At 43.7% G+C, this 19,352-nt stretch overlaps 1 protein-coding gene across 1 annotated transcript in view; it reads left to right on the forward strand.

Annotated features, from left to right (window-relative positions):
- GABRP (gamma-aminobutyric acid type A receptor subunit pi) overlaps positions 1-14,337 on the forward strand; it is a 33,291-nt gene extending 18,954 nt beyond the window's left edge. Inside the window, exons 4-10 of the mRNA XM_067566454.1 lie at positions 325-392; positions 4,443-4,660; positions 5,408-5,490; positions 9,124-9,261; positions 11,455-11,607; positions 12,335-12,528; positions 13,629-14,337. Coding sequence (XP_067422555.1) covers positions 325-392; positions 4,443-4,660; positions 5,408-5,490; positions 9,124-9,261; positions 11,455-11,607; positions 12,335-12,528; positions 13,629-13,931 — 1,157 coding nt within the window. The 3' untranslated portion in view covers positions 13,932-14,337. The remainder of the gene's footprint in view (positions 1-324; positions 393-4,442; positions 4,661-5,407; positions 5,491-9,123; positions 9,262-11,454; positions 11,608-12,334; positions 12,529-13,628) is intronic.
- The last annotated feature ends 5,015 nt before the right edge of the window (positions 14,338-19,352 follow it).

Consider the following 19,352-nt stretch of genomic DNA (forward strand, 5'->3'; position numbering starts at 1 on the left):
ATGGTTACAAAGATTTAACTTTTTGAATTTGTGGCTACTGTCATTAAATAATTATTGTCTGACCTCCTCATAGTTCCTCACAAGTGTGAAAGTTTAAATAGCTAGATAAGAATCTAAAAAAGCTTAAAATTAAACATTGATATTATACATCAAAATCATTTTTTTAAAATCTAACTTTGGCAAGACTGCCTATGTGTGATGCTCAATTGAGTGAAATGAACATTCCACACAGAATTCTAAGTATCCATTTATTAGGTTACTAAAAACACAGCGTTACCTTCACCCTTTGCTTCTCTCTAATCTAAGCACTTCTCCCCTCCCTAGGAAAACCTGTTCAAATAGCATTGAGCCTGGATGTTGCAAGTATTTCAAGCATATCTGAGAGTGACATGGTAAGTGACTCAGTCCCAATTACGTACTGAGGAGAAAGGGACTAGTTTGGCTCTGGTGCTCTGGAGGGGGTTTGAGACATCAGTGTTGGAGACCCTGGCCAACGTGTCCAAGAGTGACTAAAGATATTAGGTACTTATGTTCTGCGGGGCCCAGAGTGGCAATTCCCAGTTCAGCTACAGACTTCCTGTGACCTTGGGCCCAGATAATCTTTTGGGACCGAATCCTCAAAGTATTTACACATCTAACTCCCTTTCCATGGGAATTGGCTGCCTAATAGCACTTCCCTCGCTCACAAGGCTGTTGTGAGGATCAAATCCATTCATGATTATGAAGCCCTCCAATGCTACAGCTGAGGGGCTATAAGGACTGAGTCAGAGACAGAGACAGCTCACAGGGGGCTAACGGTCAGAAGGCAGGAGCTCAGCACATCCTGAAAGTCAGTCCCTTTTGAGGGGTCTCAACCTGGGCACCAAAAATGGCGGCATGCAAAGTTGTTATTCACAATGGAAGGTCTTCGCCTTGGGCTGCAGCTGTTGTAGCATTTCATCTCCCCTTCTGTTTCCTTGCAGAGTTCCCTCGAGCAGGCTTAGGGATGACAATGCATGTTGCTCCAGAAGAACACCTCCAGTCCTCATCTTTAGCTTTAAGATTACAGGGGTGTAAAGTGGATTAAAGCTGAGCAGAATCCGTGGTGTTCAGAGGGCTTGAAGGACCATCACCCCAAGGGAAAATATAAAGGGAAACCTTCATCATGAGTCTGGTCTCCCAACCCTTGTAAATTAGCATGTATTTCCTACCCATTTCACCTAAATTCCCCTGGTGTCAAAGAGAACATTATAGAAACATACTCTATGGCTAGATAAATAATTGAAATGACCCAGAAGTTTTTCCCTTCATCACCGGTATTAATAATTCATGATATTGAAACTCCTAACAGTGAATCATTTCAATCATCACTTAATTTATGGATCAGAACTTACTCCCCTCCCCCAGCCCCCGACCAACAGTCTGAGAATCAAATCTGAAGAGCGACGATAACATAATTTATTTAGCACCTTTCATACCTAAGGATTTTACAAACCATCTATTGAACATAAGGGAATTGATTCATCTGCCACTAAAATGCAGCCATGTCTGGGCTGGAGCATTGCTGCTATATAGCAGTGCGCAGCAACACTTCACAATCTCTAAGGCTGCATTTAGTTCACCTGCAAACTAGAGTGCCAATGATTGCTACAAAGTCCTGTACATGCTCAGGAGGCTCAGTAAATAATTGTGTTTGTATCCATTACAACTATCCCTATTTCTTCTTTTATCATGAGAGCACTAAAATATACTTCATCCACTTGAAACTGCTGGGGGATTTTAGGCAGGCTTGTTATCGCTAACCAAGTTGGAATTGGACCAGGACACTAGAATTTTAACACTCCTACTCTTGCAAAATGTGCTGTGAGACCTTTAATGACCAAAGTTGGTAAGATCTTACTTTTCGAATCACCTACCTAAAACTTCAGCCCCATAGCATCACCTGGTCCCTGACTGACTGAGAAGAGTAGCACGATGAGCTTTGACTCCTGCAGTATTTGGCTTAAATAGCATGTTATTTTCTTACATTTCTTAAACGTCACCCCCCAAAATACCCTTCTCTAAGCAACTCCCACCTCCCACCCACCCCAGTCTGAGTGGTCTGAATATAGCTCCTAATAGTGAATGAAGGGAACAAACATTGTACAGGACAACTGGCATGGCTCACTCATGGTCCTGCTTATTTCCATTACTCATGAGCTACATGACCCTCCCAAAGAACTCTATTACTCTTCTCACCACCACTGAGTAACCTGCATAGTATTTCCTTCTCTTGCATGGTTGCCTTCCAGGTCTTACACAAATGAGAAGTTTTCAATAGGGTGAATAGTGTCAATGCAAGTGAATGTTTGCTCTTGGACTTTTGGCTCTGGTGAAACACCAATGCAGTTGTATTTACTTAGCCTAATACAGGGAGAGCAGGTATTATATAATATATATATTATATTCATATGTAGGTTACATATTTATTTTTCCCATACTGGAAACTATTTCATGGCTAAGTTTTAAGAAGTATGTCATTGATGTTTGGCCTTGAGTAAGCAGGGGGAGGTCCCTGAGGACTGGAAAAAAGCAAATATAGTGCCCATCTTCAAAAAAGGGAGGAAAGAGGATCCGGGGAACTACAGACCGGTCAGCCTCACCTCAATCCCTGGAAAGATCATGGAGCAGGTCCTTAAGGAATCCATTTTAAGGCACTTGGAAGAGAGGAAGGTGATCAGGAACAGTCAACACGGATTCACCAAGGGAAAGTCATGCCTGACCAACCTGATTGCTTTCTATGATGAGGTGACTGGCTCTGTGGATGTGGGGAAGGCGGTGGATGTGATATACCTTGACTTTAGCAAAGCTTTTGATACGGTTTCTCACAGTATTCTTATCAGCAAGTTAAAGAAGTATGGGTTGGATGAATGGACTATAAAATGGATAGTGAACTGGCTAGAGCATAGGGCTCAACGAGTAGTGATCAATGGCTCCATGTCTAGCTGGCAACCGGTCACAAGCGGAGTTCCCCAGGGGTCGGTCCTGGGGCCGGTTTTGTTCAACATCTTTATTAATGATCTGGAGGATGGGGTAGATTGCACCCTCAGCAAGTTTGCGGACGACACTAAGCTGGGGGGAGTGGTAGATACCCTGCAAGGTAGGGATAGGATACAGAGTGACCTAAACAAACTGGAGGATTGGGCCAAAAGAAATCTAATGAGGTTCAACAAGGACAAGTGCAGAGTCCTCCACTTAGGAAGGAAGAATCCCATGCACAGCTATAGACTGGGGACCGACGAGATGGGCAGCAGCTCTGCAGAAAAGGACCTGGGGGTAACGGTGGATAAAAAGCTGGATATGAGTCAGCAGTGTGCCCTGGTTGTCAAGAAGGCTAATGGAATATTGGGCTGCATTAGGAGGGGCATGGCCAGCAGGTCACGGGAAGTGATTATTCCCCTCTATTCGGCATTGGTGAGGCCGCATTTAGAATACTGTGTCCAGTTTTGGGCCCCCCACTACAAAAAAGATGTGGACAATTTGGAGAGAGTGCAGCGGAGGGCAACCAAAATGATTAGGGGGCTGGAGCACAGGACTTATGAGGAGAGGCTGAGGGAACTGGGCTTGTTTAGTCTGCAAAAGAGAAGAGTGAGGGGGGATTTGATAGCGGCTTTTAACTACCTGAAAGGGGGTTCTAGGGAGGATGGGGCTAGGCTGTTCTCGGTGGTGGCAGATGACAGAACAAGGAGCAACGGTCTCAAGTTGCAGGGGGAGGTCTAGGTTGGACATTAGGAAAAAGTTTTTTACTAGGAGGGTGGTGAAGCATTGGAATGGGTTACCTAGGGAGGTGGTGGAATCTCCATCCTTACAGGTTTTTAAGCTGAGGCTTGACAAAGCCCTGGTTGGGATGATATAGCTGAGGTTAGTCCTGCTTTGAGCAGGGGGTTGGACTAGATGACCTCCTGAGGTCCCTTCCAACTCTAATATTCTATGATTCTATGATTCTAAGCCAGTCAACCTCTCTGCTTCTCTGTTTTCTTAGGTGGGGATTGTCATACTTATCCCCCTTAATACTTACTTACTTAAAGGGCGTTAAGGTTTAGGAGTGCAAAGCACAGTATAAGACTAAGCGTTATGATTATTATTGATTTTTAGGTATGAGTACATGAAAAACGTCAGGCAAACAGCGGAAACTAAGTTTAGAATTCAAGTCTACCAGCTTTGGCCTGTGGATTCTGAGCTGAGTTTTGGTGTGTTACATGCCCTACATGTAATGCTATGGCTCTATCTTTTTGGAAAAATGACCAGTGATCTGGATGCAGTAGCAAAAAAGAATTTCTTTCTCTCTCTCTCTCTCTCTCGCACACACACACAGCGTTTGTGAAGACTACGCCTGAGTCTAATTAATAAGTTTTTGACAAAGAAGGTGGACACCAGTGCCTTGTAAACGTTCTTGTCTTCTCATGCCTGCCTTTCTCCTTCAGGACTACACTGCTACAATATACCTGCGGCAGCGCTGGATGGACCCCCGCCTGGTTTTTCATGGTAACAAGAGCTTCACTCTCGATGCTCGTCTAGTGGAATTGCTCTGGGTGCCAGACACGTATATCGTGGAGTCTAAACGGTCTTTCCTGCATGACGTTACCATGGGGAATCGTCTTATAAGATTATTCTCCAATGGCACCATCTTGTATGCATTAAGGTAAATCACGTACTGGTGGGGGTGGAGAACAGATTACTAAAACCGCATGGGATCAGAATGGATCAGACATGATTTTTCAGATCTTAGCGTAATTTTATTGCTCCTTTTCGCAGTCACACATTCCTCGCAGCCAGTGCAGTTATCATCAGGTGTTATTTGTATTGCATTAGCGCCTGGGAACTCCAGTCAAGGATCAATCCCCCTTGAGTTAAGTGCTGTACAGACCAGTAACATAGAAGACAGTCCTTGGCTAGGGAGATTACAGTTTAAGTGACAGACAGGAGATGGCAGGTAGAAACAGTCAAGTGGGCTGGGAAAAAAGTGAGAGGAGGAGGCAACAAAATGAACAAAGTTTAGCAGAAAACCAGAAGTCTTGGCTTGTTGCTTGCTTAATCAGTGCCAGCCAGTGGTGATCTGTAGGTATCACAGAGCACATAGATCTTCAGTTAAACCAAGTGTGTCATTTCCCCATAAATCTCCCATGCTCACAGGGCCAAACTGTGCTCTCTTACACCAATGTAAATCCTGAGTCACTCTACCTCCACTGACTTAGACTACATTAGTATAACTGAGCTCAGAATTCATACCTTGGAATGCAACTTCTCTGGTGTATTAGTGCATTGATTTCAGAAGTCAGAACTCTATTCAGAAAGCCTGATCAGAGTCTTTGGGGTCTGTAGTTTACTCTGAAAAATAGACATTGAATGTTTTTATTGTACAGCTTCTGAACTCTTTCTCCCTGTGTAGAATCACTACTACTGTTGCATGTAACATGGATTTGTCAAAATATCCCATGGACACGCAAATGTGTAAACTGCAGCTGGAAAGCTGTAAGTATAACATTCTACAGATGCCTGAGAATATTTGCTTGGCTCATTTTGAATCTGTTTACTCATATGTAGGTGTCCGTCTCCAATATTTGGTTTCAGCCACAACAGCCTCTTAAAATGTGCTTTTATTCCTGCAAATACAGAAACTTTTCAGAAGAAAACAATTCAACTTAATTCTTCAAATGTAAATGATTGTTATTCCATGGTTTATAAGGTGCCTGTCCTCATGGTCCCTAGTCCCACTTTACAGAAGTCAGAATGGTAACACCACCTTCCCCCAAACAGTCAGCAGATATTTCAGTCCTTCACATAGAGGTAAATTATACTCGCTTTCTCTAAGATCACCTCCTTTTGAGCACACTCCTTCCTTAGCGCCAGCCTTGGTACAGTAGGTGGATATTAGGGCCTGAATTCTCAAAAGAGTGTACTCAGTTATCACCCATGCTGCACCCCATTCACACACGCAGTTCAAGTTTGTGTTTGTACGTGCAGAAATCTCCATCTTCAATGCATGCATTGGACAGCAAACTTGCACGAGTCAGATGTGCACACTCGTGAAAATTAGACACGAGGTGGGATTGCATGGATTGTGGCTAAAACAGAATTTGGCTCTGCAGGGTTCATTGCTGACCTGATGGCTTCCCATCTTAATAGGTCTGTCAGTTATTGATGAAACAAGCAAATGCAATGAGTTGGTGATAATCGTGCTCTGGGTGCTAATGGACACATGTCCACATTCTACAAAAAAGTACTAAATCCACAATTAACTAGTACCTTTGATTGTATGGTTTGCACTGTTGCTTGCACTACTTCTCTGGGAATAAACAGTGCACTTTAGTCACTAGGGCCCTCAGTCCAGCATCTTTCACTTGAACTAAACCACTTATGTTATTTTGAAAGCAGAGAGAGTTTGTTTTTAGTAGGAGCAAGAGCTGAATTCAGGAAATGTGTATTACCTGTGACATTGGTGAGCTGAAGCTAGAGCCAGTCCTAGCACAGGTAGACACAGTGCAAGCTTTCCCATCTGTGCCCTTTGTTACAGTAACATAAATGATGGCAAGCATGGGAACCCATTCCTGCAAGTCCTCTGTGCACAGAAACCCCCGGTGGCCCTCACTGGGACTCCTGGCTGCAGGACATTGCAAGATCAGTGATAGTCAGTGAGCAAGGCTCTTGCTTACTGAAACTCAAAGGCCGGGATATTGCAATGCTGGCCATTTACTGACAACAGACAATGCACAGAAAACCCAACAGTCGTTGCCAGAGAGAGAAGTTTCACCAACACTTTCAGGAGAGGAGATCTCTGCTCCAGATGCTGAGCAGAGGTCAGATAATTCCCCCACCATTCCATCCATCTGTAGGCAGGCTTCCTTCTCAGCAGTCCACACATCCAGACACTGCTGCTCCTCTGGGGCAGAATCCCTTTGGATGCAGCGCTCATGAAATCTCAATGCAAAAAAAGAAGATCTTGCCAAAATTCCTCACCTCCTGCAGGGACAAGAGGGAGAGGAAGGGAGCTCCCACCCACCCAGCCTCTAATGGGCGCTCTATTTTCAGGGACTTTTAAACACACAAGACTCTGAACTCCCTGCCTCAAACTGAGCACCCTGAGAACTCATCTCCTGCTCCCTCTAGGTCTGTTTCTTAAATTCAGCAGTGTAGCAGGGTCTCTGTCCTGTGCTCCAGGTGAAGTGACACACTCTCCCCATCACACAGAAGTCCATCAGAAACGACGGAGCTTTTCTTGGCTCCGATCTTGGGTCTCCCTGAAGCAAAGCTGCAGCCGTCTCCCATTTCAAGTCACAAAAATAAATGCCTGAAATCTCATTATTTAAAGACCAGGTTTGACTTGCCAGCTTCTAGAATGGAGCTCCTATGGAAGCGCATATTATTTTCACATTAAAATCATATTAGTTCACCATGATTAACTTTATTACAAAGAATAGCACCTGAAATAATGATTGGCCTCTTCTTTAAAAGCGTAGCTGGCTTCAGACTTTTTTAAAAGTAATTGGGCTTTACGTCCTGCTCAGTTGCTGTATAATTCCAGTGAAATTACTTGCATATTGCCAACTGGAGATTTCATTAAGATAAATCCCTGGAATTAATGCTACTTAAATAAATGCTAGATGAATTAACAACAACCTGTCATTTATTATGAAGTTTCCCTAAGTAACTGCAATTGCTGTTATTACAAAACTGTCCTGAAACTTTGAAAAGTCACATGATTGGGGTTTGCATGCAGGGATTCAGAACCTGTGTGCATAATTTATGAGTACATCAGATGCATGCTCCAGTAATTTGTGTCTAATAGAAAATACAATTAGATAAACAATACAGTTGGAAGCGTGGTTATTTTCCTACTAGGCATGAACTGGTGTTCATTGGCGTACCAGTGTCACTAGTCATTTTTCAGACAGACATTTAATTAAAAGAATCAAATGAATGAGATAATGGGCTTGCTCACTAATATGAGTTTTTTGAGCTGTTTGGTGAGGGAGTAGCAATGTCAAGTTATCGAAAAGATTACTCACTTCAACTTGAGGTCATGTTATGCTATCGTTTAAACTTCTAGGGCCAGATTCTCAGTTGATGTAAATTGGGGAGGCCTTGCTGAAGCCAGTGGAACTATGTTGACTTACACAGCTGAAGATCTGGTCTGGACCCATTGTCTTCAGTGGGAGTTGTACTTCAAAATCAATGGTGGCCCTGATTAAATGAACCTCCAAATATTTGAATTGTCCAATTCAAGGTTGATAAGCTCCCAGGTGTTTAGATGATTGTTCAAAGTACTTCTGAAGTGTGCATAAATGAGAGGGCCATTTTGTTAAGACAGCCACACTCCTAAGATTTCTAACTGTCCTGCTTCCAGTCATGGGAGTTTGTAATAGTTTAGCAGTTTCCGTTCTGATCGCAACCAGAATGCTGAAGGAGAAAAGATTCAGATCCTAATGTCTCAGAATGTTCCAAAAGGGTCTAATCAGATTTGATTCTAGAACAGGGAAGGGTTGGGGATGAAGGCCGTACTTCTTTCATCATTTTCATCCCTAGTAACCCCAGATGGCTGAAGTAATTATACCCAAGGCTTGTTAATTTCAGTTACTCACCTGGATCACAACTTGCAATTAAATGAGAGCTGAGAAGGATTTGAGTCTTTTTTTTTAAATGTTGGAATATTTTTTTTAAAAACAAAATACTGTGTGCAAATGATACAAAATAGGAGCTGACTCTCCACTGCCTTGCATGCTCTGTCAACATGTGTAGCTGGGCAATGTGAGTGTAAAATGCTACTGGATCAGAATTCTCCACTCCTTTACAACACTGGCAGAGTCTTACACCCATCTTAAGCAAGTGTAAATGATTGCATGAGGCTCTGAAGAATAAGGTCCATGCAACCTATTTTCAATCTAAATTTGATCCATCAGAATAAAAATATGGCTAATTTAATAACAACCACTTTCACCAACAGTTTAAAGTAATTATACCTATAAAACAAAACCTGTAGCTACCTCGGAATCTCATTGCTTGTGACACCATATCTGAGTATTTCTGATTCTGTCCAGTAGAAAGTAGTATATCACACACGCACTAGCTGGTTCATTACAGTAATATGGTGCTTTATGTTCTCTGTAGGGGGATATGATGGAAACGACATAGTTTTCACTTGGTTTAGCGGAAACGATTCAGTTCGTGGCCTGGAAAAGTTGCGTCTCTCTCAGTACACTGTGGAACGTTATTACACTCTAGTTGCAAGGTCGCAGCAGGAAACAGGTAAAGCAGGGAGATGGGACTGGTGGAAGAACATGTGTCTCTCACAAGCATGTATAATTTTTCTCCTTCTATTCTACGCAGCAATGTCATTCAAGCCAAGAGGATCTGAGTAGTGAGATCACTAGCAGTTCCTAGTCCCACTGGAAACAAGTAAACAGTAAAATTTCTTCTATCAGAATAGGTGATATGTTACTTAGGTGTTAAATAATAATAATACCTAAGTCTTGTATTGTGCTTTTGAATGGTAGATCTCAAGCTGCTTTATGAAGGGAGGTAAATATCATTATTCCCATTCAAGATGTTCTGTAACTGCCATGGGAAATACGGATTTCTCATGTGCCTGAAATCCACTTGATGTATTTCTATTGTCACAAAAACCTAGATTGTGCTTTCTATGTTTGCAAACTATAAATATTGCATTCAACATTCCAGGCAACATTTTAAGTAACCAGAATCAAAACTAGTTTATTTTATATTAATTTGTTTCCAAAAGACAGATCTGTCTTGATACGATGGGAATGTATTTCTCATTACCAGCTGGTTTAAACATCCTTTCCTAGTGTCAGAGATAATGTGAGGAGCAGGAGCAATCTTCCTCAGGGTGACCAGATTTTCTATATGAACCAGGACTTGGGGTAGGGACCGTGCAGCAAAGAATCAAAGGTTTTAAACATCCAGGTTCATGACAAGCTATAAACTGGCCTTGTCAAGATATATGGCAACGCGGTCTGTCTTAAACAAGAGGTGTTTATTTAAGAAAACAGCTACAGGCCAACATGTGAGCTTCCATACAACTTCATTCCAGTTTTTGTATCTCATTGACTACCAATTACATCCAGTCTGGAATTCTATGCAGCATACAGAGACCTCTAGTGGTTATAATATATATTGTATTTAATCATATTGCAGACATATGCTGCACCAGTTCTATGGTACATAGCAGAGAGCTGGAGTGAGAAATCAATGTTACATCCAACTGCAATAACACAAAGCAGTCCCTTTTCCCTGTTGGCCTTCCAAGGTTGAGAACATCAACCCTGTGATGCTCCCACCTCCTCTCAGCCTAAGAAGTAGCAATCTGAGATCAGGTTTCAATGGGCTATTGCTAAGTTACAAGGCCAACTGGCCACCACCCTTGCTGTTTAAAGTAGAAAACTTAGACGCACATACTGATGTCGGAAGCATTGTAACAGGTTAATCTGGCTGTAAGATATTATGGGGCAGATCCTTAGCAGATGTAAATCAGTGTGGCTCCACTGAAGGTCCATGTAGCTATATCAATTTATACCAGCTGAGGAGTGGCCCATAGAGAGGAATAAGGCAAAGTTCATGTTCTGTTCACTCTTGGAGACATTGTCAGGTCTAATTTGGCCTGAAATACAGATTGTGTGAGAGAGAAGCTTTCACACACCGCAAGGTTATTAGACATGTTTCCTTCCATTTTGTGTTTTACACGCCAAAGGAAAATGTTCTGAAGCACCAAATATCCATCACCACATCATGTCTGCAGGCCAAGCACTACGGCCCTGAGCTAGCTGCATGAGGAACTGATAGTGAAATTGACTAGATGCTAAAGTGCAGTGGGTTAATCTGATTTCATAGGATAAGTGACGAGAGATGCAAGCAGTCATCAAACAGCCAGAATTGCAATACATAAATTAGATTTTAAAATTCCTGTAATGTTAACAGAGTGGGGTGCTATTTATGGGCCTGATCCAAAGGCCCCTTGCTTCAGTGGAAAAACTCCCAATGACTTCAGTGGGTATTGGATCAGCATTTTAACCTGACAAACTCCCTTTAAAATGCTTACTTGGGAAAAAAATTCTGTGCTGCTTGTTAGAGATTAAATGAAGGCATCAACCTGTCTCCAGGCTTTGTTAGGGCAATAGTGTGGAATATTGCCTGTAAATAATTAGCTGGGGAGTCCTTAGTGAGATGTATATTGTTTTAAATATCTTCTGCTCACTGTACATTGTTAATGAACTTACAACGCACATTAGTTTTGTTTAGGAAATATGAAATGAATAAAAAGGCAAGAGAGGTCATCCCCTCTGCTGACATATCTTGATGTCACTCCAGTGACTTCACTGTAGTGGTCCTGGTTCACATCTGGCCTATGCTGTGCTTGAATCCTAACCAAACTCTCTATGGAAAGCTTGCTTTCATGGCATGTGTCTTCGGTTTTCTCAACAGGCAACTACCCTAGATTGATACTGCACTTTGAGCTGCGAAGAAATATCCTTTACTTCATTTTGGAGACCTATGTTCCTTCCACTCTGCTCGTCATCTTGTCCTGGGTTTCTTTTTGGATCACCCTGGATTCAGTTCCTGCAAGAACCTGCATTGGTGAGCTGCTGCCGGGGGAAGGGTACTTGAGGCATACGTGCGAGAGTGGGCAGTGTGCTACTGAAGAACAGCCAAATACCAGCTTTTCTCAGATGAGCATGGAAATGGAGAATGACAAATACAAAGGGCCTGGTTGCCCTTTGGCTTTGGCATGTGGAGAAGAGCCAGATTAGGAGCCTGGAGGGTGGAGGAGTACGTTCTATTGGAACACTGCCGTCATCCCTACCAGATCGCTGCATGGCTACAGCTCCAATGCGATCCAGGACATGAGGTACACCTGCTCTCTATTTCAGACTCCCCTCCATCTATCAGGATATCTGCACCTGAGTTAATATTGCAGGAAGTCACATAACTTAGGTTCTGCACCTCCCCCAGAGAGGGACATTTGTACCAGCTAAGGGTAAGAAGACAGTCCAGGAGAAGGGAAAAGAGCAGTGCAGAGGGACTGATACACTCCAGCATCCATGGGGAAGAAGCTTCTCTTCCTCAGTGGATTCCCTGGGTGGGAATGCTGAATACTCTGCTTCCTCTATCTGTACAAAGTGGTAGGAAGTGCTACCAGTGCTGTAAGTCAATGGAGGATTTGGAATTGGTAGTGTGTTATACCCACTAGGCCTTGGTCTAAAGGACTATCCTATGGGTAAGAGAACCAGACCCTGTGTTTCCTGAAGTGTAGGTGAAATGCTTTTCCGTTGTATATGAAAATATTTTCTTCTCTGCCTTACAGGAGTCACAACTGTGCTGTCGATGACAACTCTGATGATTGGTTCCCGGACCTCGCTATCTAAAACTAACTGCTTCATAAAGGCCATTGATGTTTATCTTGGCATCTGCTTCAGCTTCATTTTTGGTGCTCTGGTGGAATATGCAATTGCTCACTATAGCTTATCACAAAAATGTGCAGCTAAAGAGCATCAAAAGGTATGTACAGAGCTGCCTTAATGAGCAAGGTTATGTTGAGGGTATGTCTATACTGACAGCGGCAAAGTTGCCACCATCAGATCGACCTATCTGGATCAACTTAGTGGTCAGTGAAGACCTGCTCAGTCGATCCAGAAGTCGACGCAGTAAAACCACCCCCTCAAGTGGCGTAGCGCTGCATCGACGGGAAGGCAGTTCCCATTGGCGCAGTGCAGTGAAGACGCCGCGCAGAAGGGAAGCACAGCAGTCGACAGGAGCTACTCAGAGTAGCTTGCATAACTCTCGTCAACTGCCGCCGAATCACCCAGTAAGTGTAGACCAGGATTGAGTCAGCAGTAGTTGGTCCAATGAAGAATGAACTAGAGGAAGTCTTCCTGTTGGTGAAAGAATAAGAGGAGCATTAGTCTCTCTCTCTTGTTCCTGTACCCATTAAGTAATGATATATACAACTCTCACAGCCTCGCAAAACACTGGCCCATTGCCATGGTGCCAGAGTCTGGCATCACTGGGGTGCTACTAATCCTAACAAATCTGACTGTGTTCATTGGTTGTATAGATGTATGTTAATAGCCAGAAGAAACTTTCTTGATGGCTGCTGGCAAAGTTTGGTGAGTAACTGTGCCAAGCCAAAGCATTATGTCAGTGGGGAAGACCGCCATGACCATGGTGGAGGACTGCATGTTGCAACATGAAGCCTCCATCGGCTTTTCTTTCCTATTGATCTACATCCTGCAGCCTTATGCTGTGCACCCAGTTGATTTTATAAGATAAGCAGGATTGGACTGGCTCATTGCTTAGAATGGAGACGTGCAAAGGAATATCTTGGTCCTTCAGGAAATGCTGCCGGGATCCAGAAGATGACACTTACTGAATGTTTAAGTTTTGCATGTAACAACCCCAGCATCAACAGTGATAGACCCTTCAGGTCCAAAGCACAGGGCTCTAATCTAAAAGAGTAACTCCCTTAGTTGAGAGCTGTGTGTAGTCTCTTATCTTCTGTATGGAGCAACCAACACAGGAGGATATGACACACTTAGCCAGTGCATTACGTGTGTCCAAATCACATCACCTAATTCTAACTGTGCTTTATCGTCTCCTAGGGAACTATCAAAGAAACTGAAGAAGTCAACATCACTAACATCTTCAATAGCTCGATCACCAGTTATAAGCAGAACATAAGTTTCGCCAGCATTGAGATTTCCGGCGATAATGTTGACTATGCTGACCTGACCATGAAAACCCGTGACAAAATTAGGTTTGCCTTGAGAAACAAAATACACAGGATCATCAGCTATTTCACAATTCAGAATCCCAGCAATGTTGACCATTACTCAAAGTTACTTTTTCCTTTGTTTTTCATGCTGGTCAATGTGGTTTACTGGGCTTACTACCTGTATTTTTAGAAAATGACACCTCTTCATTATCACACTTCAGAAGATCAGTTGGGACCAACTCAACTTTATTCCTTGATGCCCCTTAATAGACAGAAAACTCACCGAGCTAATTCCACCACATTAAAATTATCCCGGAAAGAAAGGCAGATCTTCCACAGCTCATAGAAGGAGCTGCACTTCTCAGAACTTTGGGGACAAGGAATATAGCCAGTGAACCCTTCTTATTGGTCTGTAACCAGCATTTTATACTACTCCTTGTCTTGAGTTTCTTTTTAATACGTGTGTGCAAGACTGTAGTTGTGATTCAGCCACTTTTCTGTTCATAGAATGCTATGCATCCCGATGGCAATCCTGATTTAGCTTTTATTACCCTTGACCATTCCTGCTTCACAAATTGTACGGGAAGGCAAATAAATCTGAGATTTTGCTTGTAAAATTGCATTCCAAATATTGTGTGCGCCAACTTTTAAGCAAGCCTTTTTCTGATGTCTATTTTTATATGAAAAATGCAGAGTTGCACATACACACAATGGATGTGTGGATGCAATTAGGGTCATAATGGTGCAGTTGCAAATGCTGATCCCATTTGTGTGCACAAAAATGGCTTCTTCATGTAACAGTAAATCCATTTGAAAAATGGATTGCCCAAACAAGGTTGGGGAGGGTAATTTTAAAGGCCAGCTTCCACCCCCTTTGAAAACCATTCCTTATCTTTCATTTTAAAAATTAGTAAGTTTACTAATACTGCACTTGTTTCTGTTCTTGAATAGAAGACCAAACAGCACAACCAGTAAATCATACACATGTTTAATCTCAGTACGATTTCTTTCTTCCTGCTTTAAAAAAAAATGCTCCCCTAATGTTCTCCTTTCCTAGGATTTATTGAAATACCTCTTGAACCCTTCTATACACTTGGATTTGAGTGCCTGAAAACACAGCATCTCCCTGTCTCATTCATTTTCTACAGTATGACTCATCACTGACTCTATAGGTAATTCTTATATGAATATTTTTAAGTTATACATATTTTTTGTAATAAAATCAGAAATCTAAATGGTGGGATGATAATGGGACAAATTCTGCTTTGTTACTCTGGCATAAATGCTAAGTAAATCAAATTAAGTTAGTGGAGTAACAGTGGAATAATACTGGTGTATTGGAGAACAGAATTAGGCCCCTGTGTTTGCAGAGTGCATTTGCTGGAAACTTCAGGTCAAGTGAAGTAAAATTCTTAATCCCATAGGTTTTCCATCCACATAGCTCATCAATGGTCAAAGACAGGAAACTGAAATAAATACAGAACTGCAAATTAAAACTTTGTACAGGGAAATTGCTCCAGATATGCAGAAGCTGAATGTTAACCATGCATTATTACTGAGCCGGATCCCTCTTGAATATTCTACTCAGAAAACCAGGCATATTTTACAGGTAATTTGATTTGGAAATTGGGCTAGAGAGCTCCGTAAATCAGACCATTGCGTGCAATGGGCAGAGCTGCCTAGCTTCTACCATGCTAGAAATACCTTGAGGGATAGCTCATCTTTGATAATATTTTCATGCTTTTTATTCTAGTCTTGGCACACTTCTAACTGCAGTGTAGCATAGACATACTCTGAGAGGCCTACCTCCCAAAGAATCATAGAATCATAGAATATTAGAGTTGGAAGGGACCTCAGGAGGTCCAACCCCCTGCTCAAAGCAGGACTAACATCAGCTATATCATCCCAGCCAGGGCTTTGTCAAGCCTCAGCTTAAAAACCTCTAAGGATGGAGATTCCACCACCTCCCTAGGTAACCCATTCCAGTGCTTCACCACCCTTCTCGTGAAAAACTTTTTCCTAATGTCCAACCTAGACCTCCCCCTCTGTAACTTGAGACCGTTGCTCCTTGTTCTGTCATCTGCCACCACCGAGAACAGCCTAGCCCCATCCTCCCTGGAACCCCCTTTCAGGTACTTAAAGGCTGCTATCAAATCCCCCTTCATTCTTCTCTTTTGCAGACTAAACAAGCCCAGTTCCCTCAGCCTCTCCTCATAAATCCTGTGCTCCAGCCCCCTAATCATTTTTGTTGCCCTCCGCTGGACTCTCTCCAACTTGTCTACATCCTTTTTGTAGTGGGGGCCCAAAACTGGACAGAATATTCTAAACGTGGCCTCACCAATGCCGAATAGAGGGGAATAATCACTTCCAATGACCTGCTGGCAATGCCCCTCCTAATGCAGCCCAATATGCTATTAGCCTTCTTGACAACCAGCGCACACTGCTGACTCATATCCAGCTTCTTATCCACTGTTCCCCCCAGGTCCTTTTCTGCAGAACTACTGCCTAGCTCGTCAGTCCCCAGTCTATAGCTGTGCATGGGATTCTTCCTTCCTAAGTGGAGGACTCTGCACTTTTCTTTGTTGAACCTCATTAGATTTCTTTTGACCCAATCCTCCAGTTTGTTTAGGTCCTTCTGTATCCTATCCCTCCCTTCCAGGGTATCTACCACTCCTCCCAGCTTAGTGTCACCCGCAAACTTTCTGAGGGTGCAATCTACCCCATCTTCCAGATCATTAATGAAGATGTTGAACAAAACCGGCCCCAGGACCGACCCCTGGGGAACTCCACTTGTGACTGGTTGCCAGCTAAACACGGAGCCACTGATCACTACTCGTTGAGCCCTATGCTCTAGCCAGTTCTCTATCCATTTTATAGTCCATTCATCCAACCCATACTTCTTTAACTTGCTGATAAGAATACTGTGAGAGACAGTATTTGCTAGTATTTAGTATTTGCTAAAGTCAAGGTATATCACATCCACCGCCTTCCCTACATCCACAGAGCCAGTCACCTCATCATAGAAAGCAATCAGGTTGGTCAGGCATGACTTTCCCTTGGTGAATCCGTGTTGACTGTTCCTGATCACCTTCCTCTCTTCCAGGTGCCTTAAAATGGATTTCTTAAGGACCTGCTCCATGATTTTTCCAGGGATTGAAGTGAGGCTGACCGGTCTGTAGCTCCCCGGATCCTCTTTCCTCCCTTTTTTGAAGATGGGCACTATATTTGCTTTTTTCCAGTCCTCAGGGACCTCCTCCTGTTGCCACGAGCTTTCAAAGATAATAGCCAATGGCTCTGAAATCACCTCAAGCCAATTCCCTCAGCACCCTCGGGTGCATTGCATCCGGCCCCATGGACTTGTGTATGTCCAATCCTTCTAAATAGTTTTGGACCTGTTCCTTCAGCACTGCGGGATGTTCGCCTCCTTCCCATTCTGTGCCACCCAGTACAGTAGTCTGGGAGCTGATCTTGTCTGTGAAGACAGAGGCAAAAAAGGCATTGAGTACCTCAGCTTTCTACACATCCTCCGTCACTAGGTCACCTCCCTCATTCTCTAAGGGGTCCACACTTTCCCTAATCTTCCTCTTGTTGGCAACATACCTGTAGAAACCCTTCTTGTTCCCCTTCATGTCCCTTGCTAGCTGCAACTCCAATTGTGCTTTGGCCTTCCTGATTTCATTCCTGCATGTTCGAGCAGTGTTTTTATAATCCTCCCTAGTCATCTGACCAAGCTTCCACTTCTTGTAAGCTTCTTTTTGCGTTTAAGTTCGCCAAAGACTTCTTTGTTAAGCCAAGCTGGACGCCTACCATATTTGCTATTCTTTCTGCACATCGAGATGGTTTGCTCCTGTGCCCTCAATAAGGTCTCTTTAAAATACAGCCAGCTCTCTTGGGTTCCTTTCCCCCTCATATTAGCCTCCCAGGGAATCCTGCCCATCAATTCCCTGAGGGAGTCAAAGTCTGCTTTTCTCAAGTCCATGGTCCGTATCCTGCTGTTCTCCTTTCTTCCTTTCGTCAGGATCCTGAACTCGACCATCTCATGGTCACTGCTGCCTAGGTTGCCACCCACTTCTACTTCCCCTACCAAATCTTCCCTGTTTGTGAGCAGCAGGTCAAGAGAAGCACAGCCCCTAGTTGGTTGCTCCAGCACTTGCACCAGGAAATTGTCTGCGACACTCTCCAAAAACTTCCTGGATTGTTTGTGCTCTGCTGTATTGCTCTTCCAGCAGATGTCAGGGTGATTGAAGTCTCCCATGAGAATCAGGTCCTGTGAACTAGAAACTTTCCCTAGTTGAGTAAAGAAAGCCTCATCTACCTCATCCTCCTGGTCTGGTGGTCTGTAACAGACACCCACCGCGACATTACCCTTATTGTTCTTGCTTCTAAGATTAACCCAGAGACACTCAACTGGCTTATCTCCAGTTTCATACTTGAGCTCAGAAAAATCATAGAGCTCTCTTACATACAGTGCAACTCCTCCACCCCTTCGCCCCTGCCTGTCCTTCCTGAACAGTTTATACCCATCCATGATAGTGCTCCAATCGTGTGAGTTACTCCACCAAGTCTCAGTTATTCCAATCATGTCGTAGTTTCTTGACTGTGCCAGGACTTCCAGTTCCTCCTGCTTGTTTCCCAGGATTCTTGCATTTGTGTATAGGCACTTGAGATAACTAGCCGATTGGCCTACTTTCACAGTATGAATTGGGAAGCCTCCCCTGCTGCACCCTCCTCCTTCTGCTTCCTTGTGGTATCCCTCTTCCCCACTTACCTTCGGGCTTAGGTCTCCGTCCCCCGTCAAACCTAGTTTAAAGCCCTCCTCACTAGGTTAGCCAGCCTGTTCGCGAAGATACTCTTCCCTGTCTTCCTTAGATGAATCCCGTCTCTTCCTAGTAATCCTTCTTCCTGGAACAACATTCCATGATCGAAGAATCCAAAGCCCTCTCTCTGACAACACCTGCGTAGCCACGCATTTACTTCCACAATGCGATGGTCCCTACCTGGGCCTTTTCTCTGAACAGGGAGGATGGATGAGAACACCACTTGCACTTCAAACTCCTTTATCTCTTTTCCCAGAGCCACATCATCCGCAGTGATCCGCTCAAGATCATTCTTGGCAGTGTCATTGGTGCCCACGTGGAGAAGTAGGAAGGGGTAGCGGTCTGAGGACTTGATGAGTCTTGGCAGTCTCTCCGTCACATCCGTAATCCTAGCTCCAGGCAAGCAGCACACTTCTCTAGTTTCCCGGTCTGGACGGCAGATGGATGACTCCGTCCCCCTTAGGAGGGAGTCCCCGACCACCATCACCCTTCTCTTCCTCTTGGGAATGGTGGTCGTGGAACCCCCGTCCCTGGGATAATGCATCCCTTGCCTTCTGATCAAACGGGTCTCCTTCTGATCCATTCCCTCCGAAGGGTCCTCCAAATCATTCTCCGCCGTAGTACTTGTGCAGAGAGGATGAAAACTACTTCTATCTGCATAGTGGGCACATAGGTTCTCTTTCTTCGGGAGGTCACATGCTGCCAATTTTCTTCCCCATTCTTCAGTTTCGCCTGCCCGGTCTTCTCTGAATCTTCCTTACACTCTGCCTGTGCCCGATGCAGAAAGACATAGT

The sequence above is a fragment of the Emydura macquarii genome, unplaced genomic scaffold, assembly GCF_026122565.2.
Source record: "Emydura macquarii macquarii isolate MOO-44397 ecotype Brisbane River unplaced genomic scaffold, CSIRO-AGI_Emac_v2 contig_2768, whole genome shotgun sequence".
Classification (NCBI taxonomy): Eukaryota; Metazoa; Chordata; order Testudines; family Chelidae; genus Emydura; species Emydura macquarii.